Source organism: Struthio camelus, chromosome 2 (assembly GCF_040807025.1).
Source record: "Struthio camelus isolate bStrCam1 chromosome 2, bStrCam1.hap1, whole genome shotgun sequence".
In the NCBI taxonomy this organism is placed as follows: Eukaryota; Metazoa; Chordata; class Aves; order Struthioniformes; family Struthionidae; genus Struthio; species Struthio camelus.
The window spans coordinates 51,733,325-51,749,670 of NC_090943.1; the positions used below are offsets into that span (position 1 = coordinate 51,733,325).

The following is a 16,346-nucleotide window of genomic DNA, read 5'->3' on the forward strand; positions in this document are numbered from 1 at the left end:
CATCTATTCCTGTGTCATTTGCCTGAGATTCTCTTCATAAGCAGTCGAGCGTGATAGGCAATTGCAGCTCAGCTGACCTGTTTTAAATGCCTATTTTAAGACAAGATGGAGCATAGTTAGAGAGCTTATTTCTCTACTATACGTGGACTCTCTGGAGCTCAGATGCGTGTGCACTTTCAATCATGAATCCTGCCCTATTTCCTTTTGTATCTACCAAAAAAAAAAGTAGAGGAGTAAGAACTACACAGAAACTATTAAAAAGCCTCCCAAGGAATTACCCTACAGAATTATTTTTCTGGTGAAATTATTCTTTCATTCTTTGTCAATGATATGAGGACTTGGATTTTTGTCTAAAAGGTGTGATTTTTTTTTTGTTTTTGTTTTACTCTTTTAATAATTTAGCAGCTTGTGGTTTCTTACTTTTCAAGGAATAAGGCATTCCGTAATTGCACCAGGATTAGGTTTTAATGATATCGTTTAACTGAATAGAAAATGAAGTGAGATACTCTGTTAACTTCAAATTTAACTGAACTTCCATAGGCACCAGCATAGTAATGATGTTCTCAACTTGCATTTGATGGCAGTAATTTTGTTTTATTTTTTGAAAACATTGCAAAAGCAAATGAACAAATGCTCGAACTTGAGTTTTACAAATCTTTCAGGACTTTCTAAGGTTGGAATAATGAAGTAATCCCTTTATGTAAGGTCCTTTACAGAGTTTATTTTTGGTAACAGTAGGTGGGAAGACAATAAAATGTCACTTTCTCTCAGAATTCAAGTTTCTCTACGTGGAGGTTTTTTTAATAAGTAGATTCCTAAAAAGAAACACCTCCCACAACGTGGGGAAAAAAAAAAACCACATGCACCCAAAAAAGCCCCAAGCTCCTGAACAGACAGATAAACAGATAAGAGTAGCTACCTGCAAGAATCTTTATGAACATCCTTCTCCCTGTGCCTCTTTCTTGCCCCAGTCTTTCTCTTCCTCTCAAAGAACAGTCTATTCCAACAGGACAGCAGTACTACTTCTCTTCCAAGAGAAATCCAGGTTGACTCTGTATCAAATTACTCTTTTCTCAGTTTCTCCCATTACTCCTTTCTTTCTAGCTAAACAACTCCACTAAAATGCCTGGGAGTTCACTCCCTGTAATTCCAGGTAAGTGTGTGTGTGTGTTTGGCTCCTTCTGTCTTTTACTGTTCCAGAATTTCTTCTGGAGAAAACGATCTTACTTTCCTCCCCTTCCTGCCATCACAGTGTGTGCCGTTTGTCACACATGCCAAAGCTTCTAACCTCTTTTGTTTGCTCAAGTGACTTTATCTCACTTTTTTGATATTTCTGTTATCACTTACGCTACTTTTGCTCTTCTCCATAGCTTCTAACTCTTACCTGTATCCTCCTCGTATTGAAATGTTTAATCTTTTGATCAGTTTGCAATTACTATTTGGAGCTCATCTCCTCTAATCCCTTTTCCTTTCTATCGCAACTATTATCGGCAAGTTCTGTAGCTTCCTTTTTACCTGGTCAATAGTTAACATGTTAATACTTCTTCTCCTTGACCTGTCAGCCTCTTTAGACACGGCTGTGCCTATCCTCTTGCTTATATCAGTCTGCTTTTACAGGTGTGAGTCAGTGTCCCAATTTTCTTTCCTCCTTTTTGATCCATTCTTTAAGGAAGCATTAGGAGAACGCTTCACATCCCCTGCTGTGATTCTTAGTGGGAGTTCTTGGATCTCCCCACTTCTTTCTCTGTGCACCTTATTTACAGGTAACCGCACAAACGCGTACCAGTCATCTGCCTGCTCTGTGGATGGTGCAGTAAACCTTCCTGCTCAAACCGTGCATGTCTGACTCCTGCTATCTTACTATACGAGTTCAACTGATGTCTGGACATCTGTGATTATTCATTATCTCCTTCATGCGTTAGCCCCTTTTGTCTCCATCCCTGTGGACAGAGTAACTCGGGTGTTACACTGGATGTTGCCATTTAAATCTGTCAGAACTTTTCAGATTGTTTTAGTCTGCAATCTCTGAAATAATGTTTTAGTCTGCAATCTCTGAAATAATGTTTTAGTCTGCAATCTCTGAAATAATGTTTTAGTCTGCAATCTCTGAAATAATGTTTTAGTCTGCAATCTCTGAAATAATGTTTTAGTCTGCAATCTCTGAAATAACCTTTGTTTTCCAGGGGTACAGCTAAAATTTTTGTTAGGTTGTTGACGATGTGCTCCCCCATCCTTTATCTCCGTGCTTGATTAATGTGGCTGTATCTTGCTTATATTCATGCAATTGCTGATAAAATTTTCCTAGTTTTGTGGTTTTGCCATGTCACTTCTTTTTCTCTGTTCATCCATTGAGTCTTTATTGTTTACCCAATCGGACCTAAGCTACTGCTTCTAATTTTATATTTCAATATAGAGGTATTTTTTCTTTCATCTATTCAGCTTTTTTCTGTCCCTTTCTGCAGAAGTAACATGCTGTCCTTTTTCAAAATCCTTTAGGTTGAATGACAAAAGGTAATTTGGGTGGGCCCTTGAGAAAGTGGAACATGCAGAACTGAAAACATCTGAACAATCTCTTTACTTGACTGTACATTCTTATAAGAAATACATATTCAATGACCAGTTCATTCTTTCCTCCTTCCCCCCCCCCAAAAAAAAAAACCCCAGCCCTCAAACACCCATATTTCTTGAGCAAGATTCTTTGAAATCCAGGTGCTGCTGTTTCAGCTGCTGTTTTCAGGACTTGTTTGCTCATGGAGAAGTCTTTTTGTGCTAAATGCAGCATTGTTATTGCTAGTTAATTGTGGTGATTGTGTGTGAAAACCTAGATGTTTTCTATTGATAAAAGGAGGTCATAGTGTTTTGAATACCCTGGAATTTCTAGGAAGTAGTGAGTCAGGATAAGAATGTTTGTCTATATTGTGTCCAGCCGCACCCTTCAAACCAGATCCGGGTTTATGCATCTCCTTGATTGCAGAATTAGTGAAGGCAGTCTGTTGCCTAGTACAAGGACTGCATGAGGAAGCGTGTGTTTGGAAGGTTTGATGCATTGCAGCTCACTTAACAAGCTTGCTGGAAGCAGTAAATGTCTTTAGCAGCTAATTCAGAGTGGAGGTAGCCTCTGTGCTAAGTGAGTTGATTAGAGTAAATACGACAAATTTACTTAGCAGTGGCAACTTGTTAAATTAATGTTTGATTTGGTAGGTTCTTTAAGTCCTTGATTCTGTGTTCACAGGAAGTATTAAAAATGTCCTTTGAATCTTTCCTGATAAGAAAATCTCTTCAGAATCACATACAAGTTAACATTGTTGTTCCATATGCATAGCTGCTTCTTATTTGGTATCTGTCAAGAGACCTGGCTCTTAATCTTTAGAATGTAAATATTCCTATATTAACAGGGCTCAATGCGAAAGATCACTGCAAGTGAGTTAAGTAACATTAACAGTCTCCTAAGCCTGCAAAGCATGGCGTTTTGGCTTAAACTTAGTGGCAGCTAAATGCTCCAATGAGTTGGGAGAGGTACTTTCTGTATTCTTTCCAGTTCTTAATAGCACGGTTTTTGCTGAGCAACAAGTGAAGTCTAATAATAAACTATCTGTTAGGAAAAAATAATCAGGGGAAGTATTACAGAAGAGGAGTTTAGATTAATTTGTTTCAGGGCCTGATTCTGAAAAGAGTATCAAGTTCACTTCTCATGTCTGAATGGATGAAAGGAGAAATATGAACAGTGGGAAACAGTAGCTAGAGAAACATTGTCAACTTACATCACTGTGCTTGTAACAAACATGTTTATGAATGATCACAAGTCCTGGAACTATTTAAAGCCTCAGAAGCTGGAGGCAAGGGGGTACTTATGACTCTTACCCTCCATTGGATTTATTAAAAGGTTTTAAGCCATCCTTGTAGGGGAGAAATGAAGAGAGTGCAAAATTAAAAAATTAGAAACTAGAAAGAATCCAAATTATTATTAAAATTACATCTTTAATGTCACGATATGGAGAGAGAAGAACAATCCTATTTTTTTGCCCCAACTGGATCCTTGAGCTGCTGAGGTATATTGCGGTAAATTTTGACGGTCAAAAGTCAAGTTGGTAATATGAAGAATAAGTAAGATTTTTCTTTATTCAAAAATTTCAGTATTCCTTTTCTTAGCCAGCACTTCTGTGCATTTCATATCTGTTGGCAATTGTTATATAAACGTTATTTTCTCTGTATATAGACATTAAGAATTTAAAATTTTCCAGCAGAATAACTTGCTGATTGCATAGAATTTGTGCCTTCTCTTGTATTGCCTAATACTTCTGCACCATTAGAGAAGGGGTAACAGAGGAAAAAATAGAGGAATTGTTTCTACATCTCTGTTATGCTGTGTTCCTCTTCCCCTCTTGTCTTCCCTGGGTTTGCTCCAGAGGGCTAAGGGCTCATGATGCTTGTCTGCCTCCTTTGCTAGCAGTCCTGCCCCCTCCAAGGGCAAGGGGCCACCCTTGCCTCACATCCCTCCGCTTTGCCCGCGGGTGCGTTGCTCTCTGGCAACGCCCAGATAGGAATGATTTCTGCAGCAGGCAAAGGGCACCTGTCTGCCATTGAAAGTAAGAGAGGCAACTTGGCAAACATTAAATATCTGTAATTGCAAAAGGTTAAATGAGAAAGTGAATGTGTCCCATGCATGCTTAAGTTCAGCAAACAGAGCTCATTGGAAACCAAGAGATCTGAGCACAAGAGGTTTTGGTTGTTGTTAGAACAGAAAAGATATGCATGCCCTTGAAAATTCACCAGGGTGCTGTGTCTGGACTTGAGATATTTCATTTCCCACAGTACCCAGAAGAGTGAAGTTGACTGCAGAAAGCATGGTATTTTAGAGCTGACGTGGTATGTCAGTTAAATGCTCGGTACTAGCGTGGCCTTTTTGTGAAAGGAATAAAAAAGCCCGAAACAACAACTACCACCTGCCCAAATCTCCACACGTTGGCTTTTACTGTGTGGTGAATGCTGTAGTGAGTAGCTACAATTTTCAGGATCTCCCCTCTGAATGGGATTAGTGTGTCTTAAGTATACAGTCTTCAGTTATTCACTAGTCCTGTGAAATTTGTTACTTGTAGCGCTAGGCAACTTGGATGGTTTAACTTTGTGAAGGTGCACACCCTTTGTCAGGCTGGGGCAGACTTCCTTGTTGCTATTATGACTCTTCTGGGAAGCTACCACTTCACCTGGAAAAGCAGGGGCTGAGAAGAGAAAAACTTGCTGAAGTGAGAAGTCGGGGTGGAGGCTGTCAGTGCCTTCACTTTGTATGAAATAGGCTAATAGAGCTATTGAGTGAGAACTGCCTACTTTCAGAGCTGGTACGAGCAGCAATGTAAATCTTGTAGTAATTATTAGGCAGATGGTCTCTTCCTTCCTCCACCCTCTCTGTACAATGCAAAGCCCTTGTGCTAAGAACAAATACCCAGTCACTCAGGAGCTCCTTAGCCAAGTATGTGAGTGAAGAAAGATGGTATCCTGCTCTGTGGAGACCTGGCTTTGCTCTCCTGAGAAATGTAGTCTCAGAGGGAATGGCTTCGCACCTCCTGTGGGACTAAGGCATCGTAGTGTGTCTATCTGGGATAACTTCAGCAATGTCAGTAGATGAAGAGGAAAGCTTTGAATATGACTCTGCAAAGGAAAGTGAGAAAGCATGCAAGTGTAACTGGGAGAACCTTGATATCTTGGAAGAAGGTACTTTTTACCTTTGGTTTTAAGTGTTGATGCTAGTAAATGGCAATGTATGAGTGATTTCAGTGATGTGTGTGGATTTAGACCTACTAAATGTTACAGGTTGGTTTTTTAATGTGTACCTGGTTCCTTTGGATGAATAGGATGAATCTTGATTTGTATAGACTTCCTGGAGAATAAATACATGAGCAACAAAAGTAGGTTATGCAGTAACGTTTTCATAATGAAACTGGATTTAGAAAATGATTTTTCTTTAGAAATGTAGGGGAGTTGTTTATATGAACAGCTTATGTGTTATGAGACTATGTTTTAGGTTATCACTCGCAACAGATTATTTCTAAAGATGAGCAAAAGAACAAAGCAACAATCTCATTCTTAAGCATGAACTCAGAAGTATGTACGCAGAAACAATACAAATTTTTGGTTATGTGCCTCAGGCTTCCGAAACACCCAAAAAACTCCTTGCACTTTGTGGAAATAATAGACGTTTGTAGGACTGCAGGTCAGTTAGTGGCACTGTGAATATGGGTGTGTTAAAAATCCTCTTGCGCACATGCTGTAGAGCGAGGTTACCTTCCCATTCAAAGGCTGCTGCCAACCAGCCTAGCAATTTGTCCAGGGCATCAGGTACAAAAGGCAAAATGCACCTCTTAAGTTATTTTGTGTGCTGCAAACATCTCTCTAAAGCAGTGATTTTGTGAAACGAGGGAAACAATTCCTATATCCAAAGCCTCAGAGTGAGAAGGGCTTTTTCTGGTCATTGATTCTCTTTGAATCCTGTTGCATAGGACTTGAACTGTTTATATGTTTCCTGTTTTTTTTTAAAAAAAAAAAAAAAAAAGCACTCACAGAACTGATGTTTTCCACCTAAATTTCAGTAATATTTCTCTTTGCCTGATAAACTATCCATCTTCCCTATTGTATGTATTTGAAGGAAATTAAGAAAACTCGCCTGTCCGTGCGAAATAGATGGTGGAGAAAACAGTAGTAAAAAGGAAACTTGAAAACTAGGGGTTAGGGCAGGGTGGAAATTGGTACCTAGGTGGTCCAACGCACTTTGTTATATTTGATTCCTACTTTTTTAGTGATTAAATGGTGGTTGAAACATACATAATGCTATTCTTGCTACTAATTCTACCTTTTGTGGAGATCTAAATATAATCTGAAGCTGTTCTTGTTAAGTTCAAGAAAAAGAAAAATACAGAGTTCTATCGGGATAAATTTAGCCTTGTGTTTCTGTAGCACCTTCCTCTCAGAAGCTCAGTGTGCATGTGAAATGCCTTTTAAAGATGTTTCTCTCCCCCACCTGTACGTTCAGGTCACAGTGTAGTAGTGATATAAACGTACAAAAAAGTATATGATGTTTCTATGTCTTTGTATGTGGGTGCTCTTATTAATGATAGTATCTGTGTTGGGGATGAGCCAACCCATGCTGTGAGAAAAGCAGGTGGAGACATCAGCGTGTAGCCTTCCCATGCTGAGCAGAAGAAACACTTAGCTATGTAGTCTCTGTATCAGAGAAATGAAAATCAGAGAAGGGAGAAATAACCCATTTTGCTATTTGCTCCATATTTGTTAAAATGCTAATGAAAATAAGAGGTAATAAAATGTTTTTAGGAGCCCTTTTGCTGATTTACCTGTTCCGTGAGCAAAATGTATGCTTGCCTCTTACTTCAGGGGTCATTTAGTTTTCCCTGTCACAACATTTACTCTGTGATTGCGCCTCAGTCCAGTTTTGTAAAGCCTCTGTCTCAGAGCTGGCACTATGCAGGGTGGCATTATAGAACGAGAACTCTTGATAGGACTATTCTGCCTAGACCTTTTGAAGCTGTTTCCAGTGCCTAGAGTCAGTGTGGTGCTTTAGAGTTGTAGGTTATTTGCCTAACAGCAAGGTGCTTACTTAACTTCGGTTGATAAGGTCTTCTGTGAGCTAGCTGCAGTGAAGCTTTGTGCAGGGATAACTGTTGATGGTGTCTGCTCAGTTTTTACCGATAGGAAGCAGAGCTGTGAAAGGACAGTCTTTCAGCTTTACTTGGTTAGTGTATTGCTGGGTCAGATCATTGTAAAACTGGTGCTATGTTTTGATTCTTGCGCTTGAAGGTAGGACAGGTAAAGGCTATTACCTGTTTAGGAGCTGTGATGGCAGCCTATCCTTACTATTTCCAGTGTATTTACTGAACAATTATGTTAAAATCCCTCCTCATCTGAAGTGCTGAACAAGTGCAGGCTAAGAATCTAGCCTAGGTTTAATTTAAACAAATTTTTAAAAGAGAGAGGGAGGAAAGAAGTTTAATGATCGCTTTTGGAATCTGAACTTTCAGGCATGGCAGAGGTCTGACTTGCAGAAAATGTTAAATGCTGATATTATTTTCCAAAGACATTGACTAGAACTGAGATCTTAAAAGGGCTTGGATCTTCAAACCCTAAGCAAAGAAAATGAAGAATAGCAATTCTCGAAAGTTTTGGCACAGCCAATCCCCTCCAGAGAGCTGGCAGAATAAGAAAAGATGATGCATTTAGGAGAGGGATACAGCTGGACAATGCATGGATTTTTAGTACAGGCTTGTAACAGGCTTAAAAACTCTTCAGAAACCCTGAAGGTTTACAGTCCAGATCCTGGTTTAAGCTTTAGGCCGCTTGTAAATCGCAAGCGCTGCAGTGCGGATATTTCCTGACAAGAAATGGATGGAGATGAGTCAGGAGGAGAATGTCAAGACAGTAATTCAGTGGATAGTGGAGAGTAAGTAATGTAAAACTTTTCTCTCAGGATTCTCATCTTGGCAGAAGAGCTATTCTGAGCTATATCAGTAAATGGTATATGCTCTGAAGATGATGATGAATTGTGGGGCCCAAACATGGAGACAAGAAGAAGGTAAAGCCTTTTGGTTTTTTTCAGGCATTTTTCCTTATCTTAGTTTTGCTTTGTGGCCACATTTTGCAAGTTACTGTATGTGAGATGTATTTATGCTAATAGAAGCAACAAATTTATGACGCTCTGGTTGAGATTTCCTTCAACTTGATTCTCATTCATCACCAGAAAATTTTTTAGAATTCGTGCCCCTTTTTAAGGAAGTACTCTGAAATGGCTACTAATGTGAGTGTTTGGGCATAATCCTTTGGGAGGAAATAGCGTGATTGTTCCTTATACAGGCCTACATTATTACTTAATCTCAAGTTTGTGAGGCTTTAATATTGAAACTAAGCTGTTTGAATACTGTATATGAGAAACTTCATTAAGTAGACACCCTTTAAACCATAGCTTAAATGACAAGGTGTGGGTTTTTTTTTTTTTTCCCCTGGAAGAATCAATAACTTCACCTTTAATATTAAAAGTTTCATTTGCAAACTGTGCCATTGAAATCACAGCAAGTTAGTTTGTGACCCTTTTAAAAACAAAAACAAAAAAACAACAAAAAAAACCTATTGGTGTTACCTGTTGGACGTATGGTAGTTATTTTCCACCTTGCTATTATGTACTTGCTGACTGTATACTGCTTGCAACATTATGTTCTTTCATACTCCTCCATGGAGCTCGCCCACGGTGTGCCTTGACAGTTGTGAAGCAGTTGGCGTGCTGTGACCGGTCTTTATCCCTCTAACCAGTGTCGCAGCCCCCTGGTGAACTCTCCATCTGCCTTCTGGAGGTACTGGCAGGCTGTTGGGCCTTGGGAGAAGGAGGTGTGAGGCAGTAGGAATTGCTGGTGTGTTATGTTTGAATTTTAGCTTATAACAAGTCATGCCCCAGAAGCACATTTTCCAAGCTCCTGTGATGATAGTCTCTTAAAGTTTTAACCTATTCAGATGGCTGTTTCTCTCAGGCCCACCTCAAATGTGGCGAGCCATAGCAGACCTGAAGCCTCTGCCCCAGTCTAGCCTGGGCTGCCAAAAACTTAACCTCTTTAGTGGAGGAGAAACTACTGTGTTGACCTTAAAATGTGTAAAATCTTGCTAGTCTGGGTCAGAAGCAGAGCTGATGGTGCATTTTAGGCAGATTTTTGAGTTTACTTGGAAGGTAAAATATGTAATAAGGCAGTTTTGGAACCCCTCATGCACTTGACTCAGGTCAGTGTAGTGCTGACAGTGATCCGTGCCAGAGCAAACCTATCAGTACCTCCAGAACTGAAGCTTTAATTTTTAGCAAGTGCTTTATCTTTTGGAGTGCAAAAATAGCCTTTCAAAAATGAAGCGAATGTGAGCTGAGGAGTCTGAATCTGCGGGGGTCTCTGATTGCTCATGGATTTGCCAAGTGGTATCTGACAGTAACAAGCGCAGCTGGTCAGCATTACTGTGCCTGCTGTGTAGGTCTAGGTGGGTGGCACTTAGCATGTGAAGGAGCTACCATCCTACTTTCAATGATTTGAGAGAGCTCTGAGCAGAAGGGAGGGAAGGATTGGAGGTATTCCTGAGGCAGAGCTGCTCATGACTGATGAAGGATAAAGGAGCACAGTAGGCGTTGCCATAGTCAGAGGCTTTGGGCAGGGAATTGTCATGAAAAGAAGCAAGAAGTTTCTCTCCTGTTGTCACCTCAGCAGTAAGAAGTTTAGGCATTAAAATTCCTGGAGATCTACACAGCCCTGAACATTATTCCCTTGTCCTGGTGTAATTTCTTAATACCTTCCTGTAGTAAGGAAGACACCTTGCACCAGGGCCTAGCGTGTTGGACTCTACAAATTTATACAGGGCAGTGTTATCTGACCTAAAAGTCAAACTTTGTCCTAGTCTCTGTCCTTCTAATCCTGTTTCCCAGCAATTAGTAATAGATGGGAAGAGGAGCAGGGCAGAGAGCTTAGCTTTACTTCTCAACTGTAGCTGTTCTTTTTTGCTTCTAGTTGTTTAACTTGTCCCTAACTTGATAGGTCTCAAAAAGGGAAAGGAGGCATGCCTCAAGGAGCAAGCCCTGTTCCTGGGGGTTACGTCTGGCTAGGCGATGCGGGGAGCAAGGGCTGAGGACACCTATGAAACAAGAACAAATGAAAGACAATGCCTTTCAATGATTTCCCCTCTTAATGGCCTGTTTGGGAGGTAGTGGCTCATTGCAGCAGCTCACAGTAGTCATATTCTTGCTTCCTTTCTATTCCATGGCTTTGTCTGTTCCTGGAAACATACTTCTCCGTAAGCAGCGTGCTGTGTGACTGTATGTGGCTTTCAGGGTGCCATTCAGGGAGGTACTTGCTTCCCTCCCTTCTGCCTGAGCATCTTCAGCTTGGGAGTCTGTGCTTTAGTAAAACAGAGCTCAGAGCCTGCAAGAAGCTTCCAGTCAGACCTGTGTTAGGTGGGTGATGAGAAATAAAAGCAGAGTACATCCTTTCAGCTGTACTGCCTTGGGAAGCACAGGAATGTGGTTACCCATCAATTTGCATATGAAGGTATTGGCACGTATAGTGCTAGGTACTTTAAGGTGGAGGACATAACTTGATCTGCAGATCATTTATATGTTTGTGTTTGGCTTTAAAACACCCAAGAACTGTGAAACACAAATATGTTCCAGATTGCATATATATATAATGCAGTCATGAAAATAGCCTGGTTTTAAAAAAATTTCTGTTTTGGATCTGTGATATCAATATCTGCTTCAGAGTGCTTACCAAATTTGTTTTCTGTTTTTTTTGTTTCTGGAATTTTATGATACCTCTGCTTGCTTGCAGACTTTTGTTTTATTCTTTATTTGTTGCCTAACAGCCTTCTCTGTAAACTGAGAGAGAAAGTGTCTTTGATTTGGATGTTTGTATGCATGCATTTAGACACTGCACTTTCTATCACCCTCGAACAAGAATACTGCTGGTTTGTGAGTGAGGAGAAAAGAGGTCATTAATTTGGCACTGTAGGCTTTATGTTACAGTACACTGTCCTTCATTTGCTCTTGTTTTATCTTTCCGGTAGTGTTACCAGGCTCATGTATTCATCAGAAACTCAAGCAGGCTAGAAAGCTACTAAGTGGATTCCATTAGAGAACTGGAGATTAATTTCCCCCCCTCCCCCCCCCCCCCATTCTTCACTGATCAAGTCACAGCATTGATTACTTGGAATAGTGTATCTTTTTCATTTGGTAGATTTTTTGGGGCAGTAGGGAAAATAAAATGTCTACATTAGCAACTGGCCAAGTGTTTATCAGGTAGTTTGTTCAGGTTGACTAGCTGTGTACTTCGATGTTGTTTTGGGTTTTTTAAACGCTTTTGCTGAATTGCTTTCTCTCTTCTTGGTTAACTCCTTCATCATTTTTCTTCTTTAACCTCCTCTTCCCCGTAAGCCTTGGTTTCCAAAGGATGGAGAGCAACATCTCTTTGCAAGTTTGCTTTCCTTCCTAAGGGAAGACCGTCCTATTGTTTAGCAGCTCTGAACTTCTGCTGTGATCCATGGTGGGGGATGTTGAGAGGAGGCAGTTGACCAGAGGAGGCATTTTATTATATGTAATCTAATGAAGTTTAAGTTTCCACTTGGGCATTCAAGAGGATGCATAATATTGTTTCTGCTTTGAAACTCTTTCACCCTGGCAGAATTGTATACAAAGACCTCGGTTTTAACAGTGGCAGTCAGATGTTTGGTAGACGTTTATACACAAAAGCCATTGTTAACTAGGTCGCTACTGCTTTAGTACTAGTAAGTCTTTGCTGTGGTGGTTTCTGTGGCTTGTTGGCACTCAACACTTTCAGCTTTCATGAGTTCAAAATGACTGTTTCACTTTATCTCCTATTTACATGTGTGAAGTTGCCAGGTTCACCTTTTCCTTGCACCTCAAAAATGTTGATTTAAAAAAAACAACCTCGTACCCATGTGCGGCACAATGTTCCAGTGTTATGTTTATCGAATCTGCTTTTGACTATTGGACTATGGTGATATCCTCCTGTTAACAGTTAAATGGCAAGTTCTGGAGGAATGTGTGCAGCCACACGTATCAACCTTGAGCACTCTTTCTCCCAGCCAAGTGACTGTCTTCAGTTTGTGGGAGCACCGTGCTGTTGGCAGTTTGGATGTTAGGAAGGTTACACATTCATTTTCATTAGGGTGGTGTCAGGTTGCCATAGCCACAATCAGTGGTGATTATTAGTGCTGGGGACTAAGTGATAATGAGCTTGCTAGTGATTATCTCGGACGCTGTTTTATAGCACTGAGGGAATGTTGTAACCGAGGGAACTGTGTAGTGCACAGCTGTTTTGGAAAATAAACCCTTGGTGGCAGGGCTTCTGATAGACACTTTATTGGATGACTTACGTACTTAACTGTGTTTAGGAATTTATCTTTATGAGGTTAAATTTTTCATTGCAAATAGGCTTTTTGGAGGTTATGCTGTAAATGTAAATCTCTTTCTCTGGAGCTTTTATGGAAAACTTCTCTGAATGCACTGTTTGTTTAATGTAGCTCATGTTCTCTGCAAGTTACTAGAGTTTGTTTCTGGTGGAAACCTTATCAGTGCCAACTGACCCAAAGTAGGCCATATAGGTTGTAGTTTGCAGATGCTTTTTATTTTTGCTTGTACAATGATGTAGGCATACGCTCTCTATATTGCTGTGTAATTTTGATCTAATTTTGAAGTGTAAACTTCCAACTGTTACTCCTTGTAGACTTAATTATTTGGGTAAGTGTAATCTACTTTTGAACGCTTGTCAGTGATATTCTTTGGAATTCACTGGGACTACTGATATCGCTAAATGTCTTAAAGGTTTTCAAGATTTGATCCTCAGAAGTAGAATTTGAGAAATAAGAAGATAAACAGAAAAAAGTTCACTTTTTGCTGTAGTTTGAATTTTTAAGTATGGGGGGAAAAAAAATTAGTGGATACCCAGAGCATTGCTGTGCTTGATATATTATTTTTGTGCCTTAGTGGTGATTGATGGGAAATGGGAAATTATATATATGTATACTATGTATTTGTAAATCTGGCATTCTTTTTTTACTAAGGTTGACCGACTGTCTTCTGGTAACATTACTGTACTCAATGCACCTTTTTTTTTTTTCCCCCCTCCTCCCCCCCCCCCCTTAAAGCTAATGAGGCAGGCATTAGGTTGTTCCCTCCCCCCCCAATCCAACTGAACGCATGTTAGAGTGACGTTAGCCCATCTGTCAGCCTCAGCTGTGACTGACGTTCTGCCCCAGGTAAATGCCTTGCAGAACAGGGTGCCCTACAGCCCTCTGCTAACTAGTAGTTTCTGTAATTGACTCATCTCACTTTAACGGTCCTTTTGTTCGGAGTTAAGGGGTGTAAGACATAAATGCAGATGAAAATAAAGGAATATGTAAGGATGGAGCTGCAGGTGCTGTTGTTACCTCGGGTTAGTGGTGGTTTTGAGGGAAAAAGAAAAAATTGCAGTGGTGTAGACTCCTAAGCAAGTCAGTGTGACTGCTTAAAGAATGCTCTCTGGCGGTAGACAAAACTTCCGCATACTTACTTCATTCTAACAAAACTCCCGGTTCCACCTGAGTGATTAAACATCTCGCCCAGTTTTAGTTGAGGATTTTAATGAGTAATGCTTTGGTCACCATGGTATGGTCTGGGTAACTGCAATATAAGAATCATTTATTTTATGTGCATATATTGTGTTTGCTGTCTCATGTAGTAGATGCCAGGTCTTACCAATTGCATCTTTATGGTGAACAGTGTTACTGACAGTATCGCAATTACTCAGAATGCTTGTACTGCATGTAATAGAGTGTCTAGGTGACACGGTAGAATCTTAGTCATGTATTTAAGAGCACCTGTTTTCATCTCTTCCTTGAGAGAGAGAGTGAGTGAGTGTCTTTTGTTTTTGCTTGGTGGTTTTTAATAATTTGGAACGCTTCTTCAGAGAACTTGTTTAAGATTTTTGATTTATTCTGCCATTGACAAAAGCAATTGCCTGTTACAGAAGAGAAACACTGGTATTCTTCTCAAGTTAACTTGAAGCTTTGGTATAATTTTGTTTTCATTTGGGTTTTGATATATTTACCCAAAATCTTGTGTAAATAGTTTTAAGATGAACTTAGGCTTATCTCAACTCTTTAAAGGATACATTTTCCCCTGATTGTATTGTCAGTATAATTTATGTTTTCTCCTGTCTTCTCACAGTTTTATGTGCTGAAAGAGTGGGCCAGATGACTAAAACATACAATGACATAGATGCCGTTACACGTCTTCTTGAAGAGGCAAGTATTGCATCTCTTTAAGAACCTATTACAAAGCCTGAGAAAGTAGTACAGAAATTAAATGGTACCAATATTGAAGTTAGTTGGTGGACTGCTTTCAGATGAGGAAGAACAAGTGCTCTGAATGTATGTACACATAATCTCATTGGTAAGAGAAATAGTCTTTCTAAGTAAAGATCACTTGTTTAGTCATGAATTCATTACTTGTGCTTATTTTGCAGCTGATGTCAGTTTAGCTTATTCTTGGCCAAATATTTGCCCTAATGAGGGGGAAGTCATCTGAAAATATAATATGTATTTTTACACTGCATATAAAGCTGATATTATTATTGATGCATTATTGTCTTTTAAAATAAAAAAGGGAAGTTCACAAGCAATCTTGTTGTCAGAATTACTATCCCAGCATCTTTCCACAGAAAAGCAGTGGCACAAAACTCAAAAATTTCTCATGATCTGTCTCTGAATTTTTTCTTCTTTGCCTTAGGATTTTGTTTTTTTTTTTAATAAATTGTTATAACTGTAATCCCTGTTGCAATAGTATTAAGTTCATTAGGTCTTGGCTGAGTATGACTTAAGCCTTCATATGTAGTTGCGTACTTTCTTTGACAGCAATGTTAAAAACAGGGTAATTGCTAACCAGGACGTGTTGGGTGATCTGTTCTCCCTCTAGGGAAGGGGGACAAGCATGGGAATGCTTGCATCCCCCACATGCCATAGGTAAATCTGATCTTAGCACTGCGTTTTGTGCTTTGAGCTGAACTCTTTTAAAACGACTTTCTTTGAGATACCAGATAAAAGTGATAAGGCCTGTTTTGGAGCAATCCATGTACTTGTAATAATCCTCTGTTACCTGTTTGGGTCCTTCTCCCTTGGTTGTTTTGTTTGGCTGAGATTGATTTGCATTTGTTTGCATGGCTCCTTCTAGTAATAATGCAGCATTTTGCATCTGGCCAAAACTGTTTCCTTCTCTGAGTGCACATAGCCAAATGTCTATAGATCCAGAAATCACACTCATGGGAGCAATGCTAGAGGGATATGCTGAGCCAGTGTTTCAAAGCATCTGGTGCTCTTCCCTATCTGCATGAGAGCAAAGAGAAGATGGGGGAACATGTAATAGGTGTTTCTTTTTTTAAAAAAAAAAATGTGTTTTTCAGTGAGGTTTTTAGTTCTGTTTGACCATTTCTCTTATTTAATCACTTTTTTCTAAGCGAACGTGCACTTACGGCTCCTGCCTTCATTCTCCAAATAACAGTGTTAAGTCCTGCAACCATATTTAATCTCTTCTGGTAAGGTGTAGCTCCTTTTGCTACCTTGACATATGCAAGTGGAAAAACACCCCCAAAACCTCCTCCATGGCCTTCTAATTGAGAAACTTCAGATGAATGTATTATGAAGTTGGAAAGATAAAAGATAGTGTTCTTTCTGGCAGGCAGGAAAGAGATTTTAAAACAACATGCATGCAGATGTTTAAAAACCTGTGCTGTTTGCCTGAGCTGAGCAATGGGAGTAACATCAGGCCTGTC

The 16,346-nt window shown here is 39.7% G+C and overlaps 1 protein-coding gene across 6 annotated transcripts in view; it reads left to right on the top strand.

Annotated features, from left to right (window-relative positions):
- The window catches only part of TRAK1 (trafficking kinesin protein 1), a 113,333-nt gene that overhangs the window by 58,770 nt on the left and 38,217 nt on the right, over nt 1–16,346 (top strand). For 4 of the 6 annotated variants that reach the window (XM_009687799.2, XM_009687803.2, XM_068935680.1 and 1 more), the window contains one exon: nt 14,747–14,823. In XM_009687799.2, coding sequence (XP_009686094.2) covers nt 14,747–14,823 — 77 coding nt within the window. Of the gene's footprint in view, nt 1–5,410; nt 5,710–14,746; nt 14,824–16,346 lie in introns of those variants that run through there. The other 2 variants (XM_068935677.1, XM_068935678.1) reach the window with 1 other exon arrangement.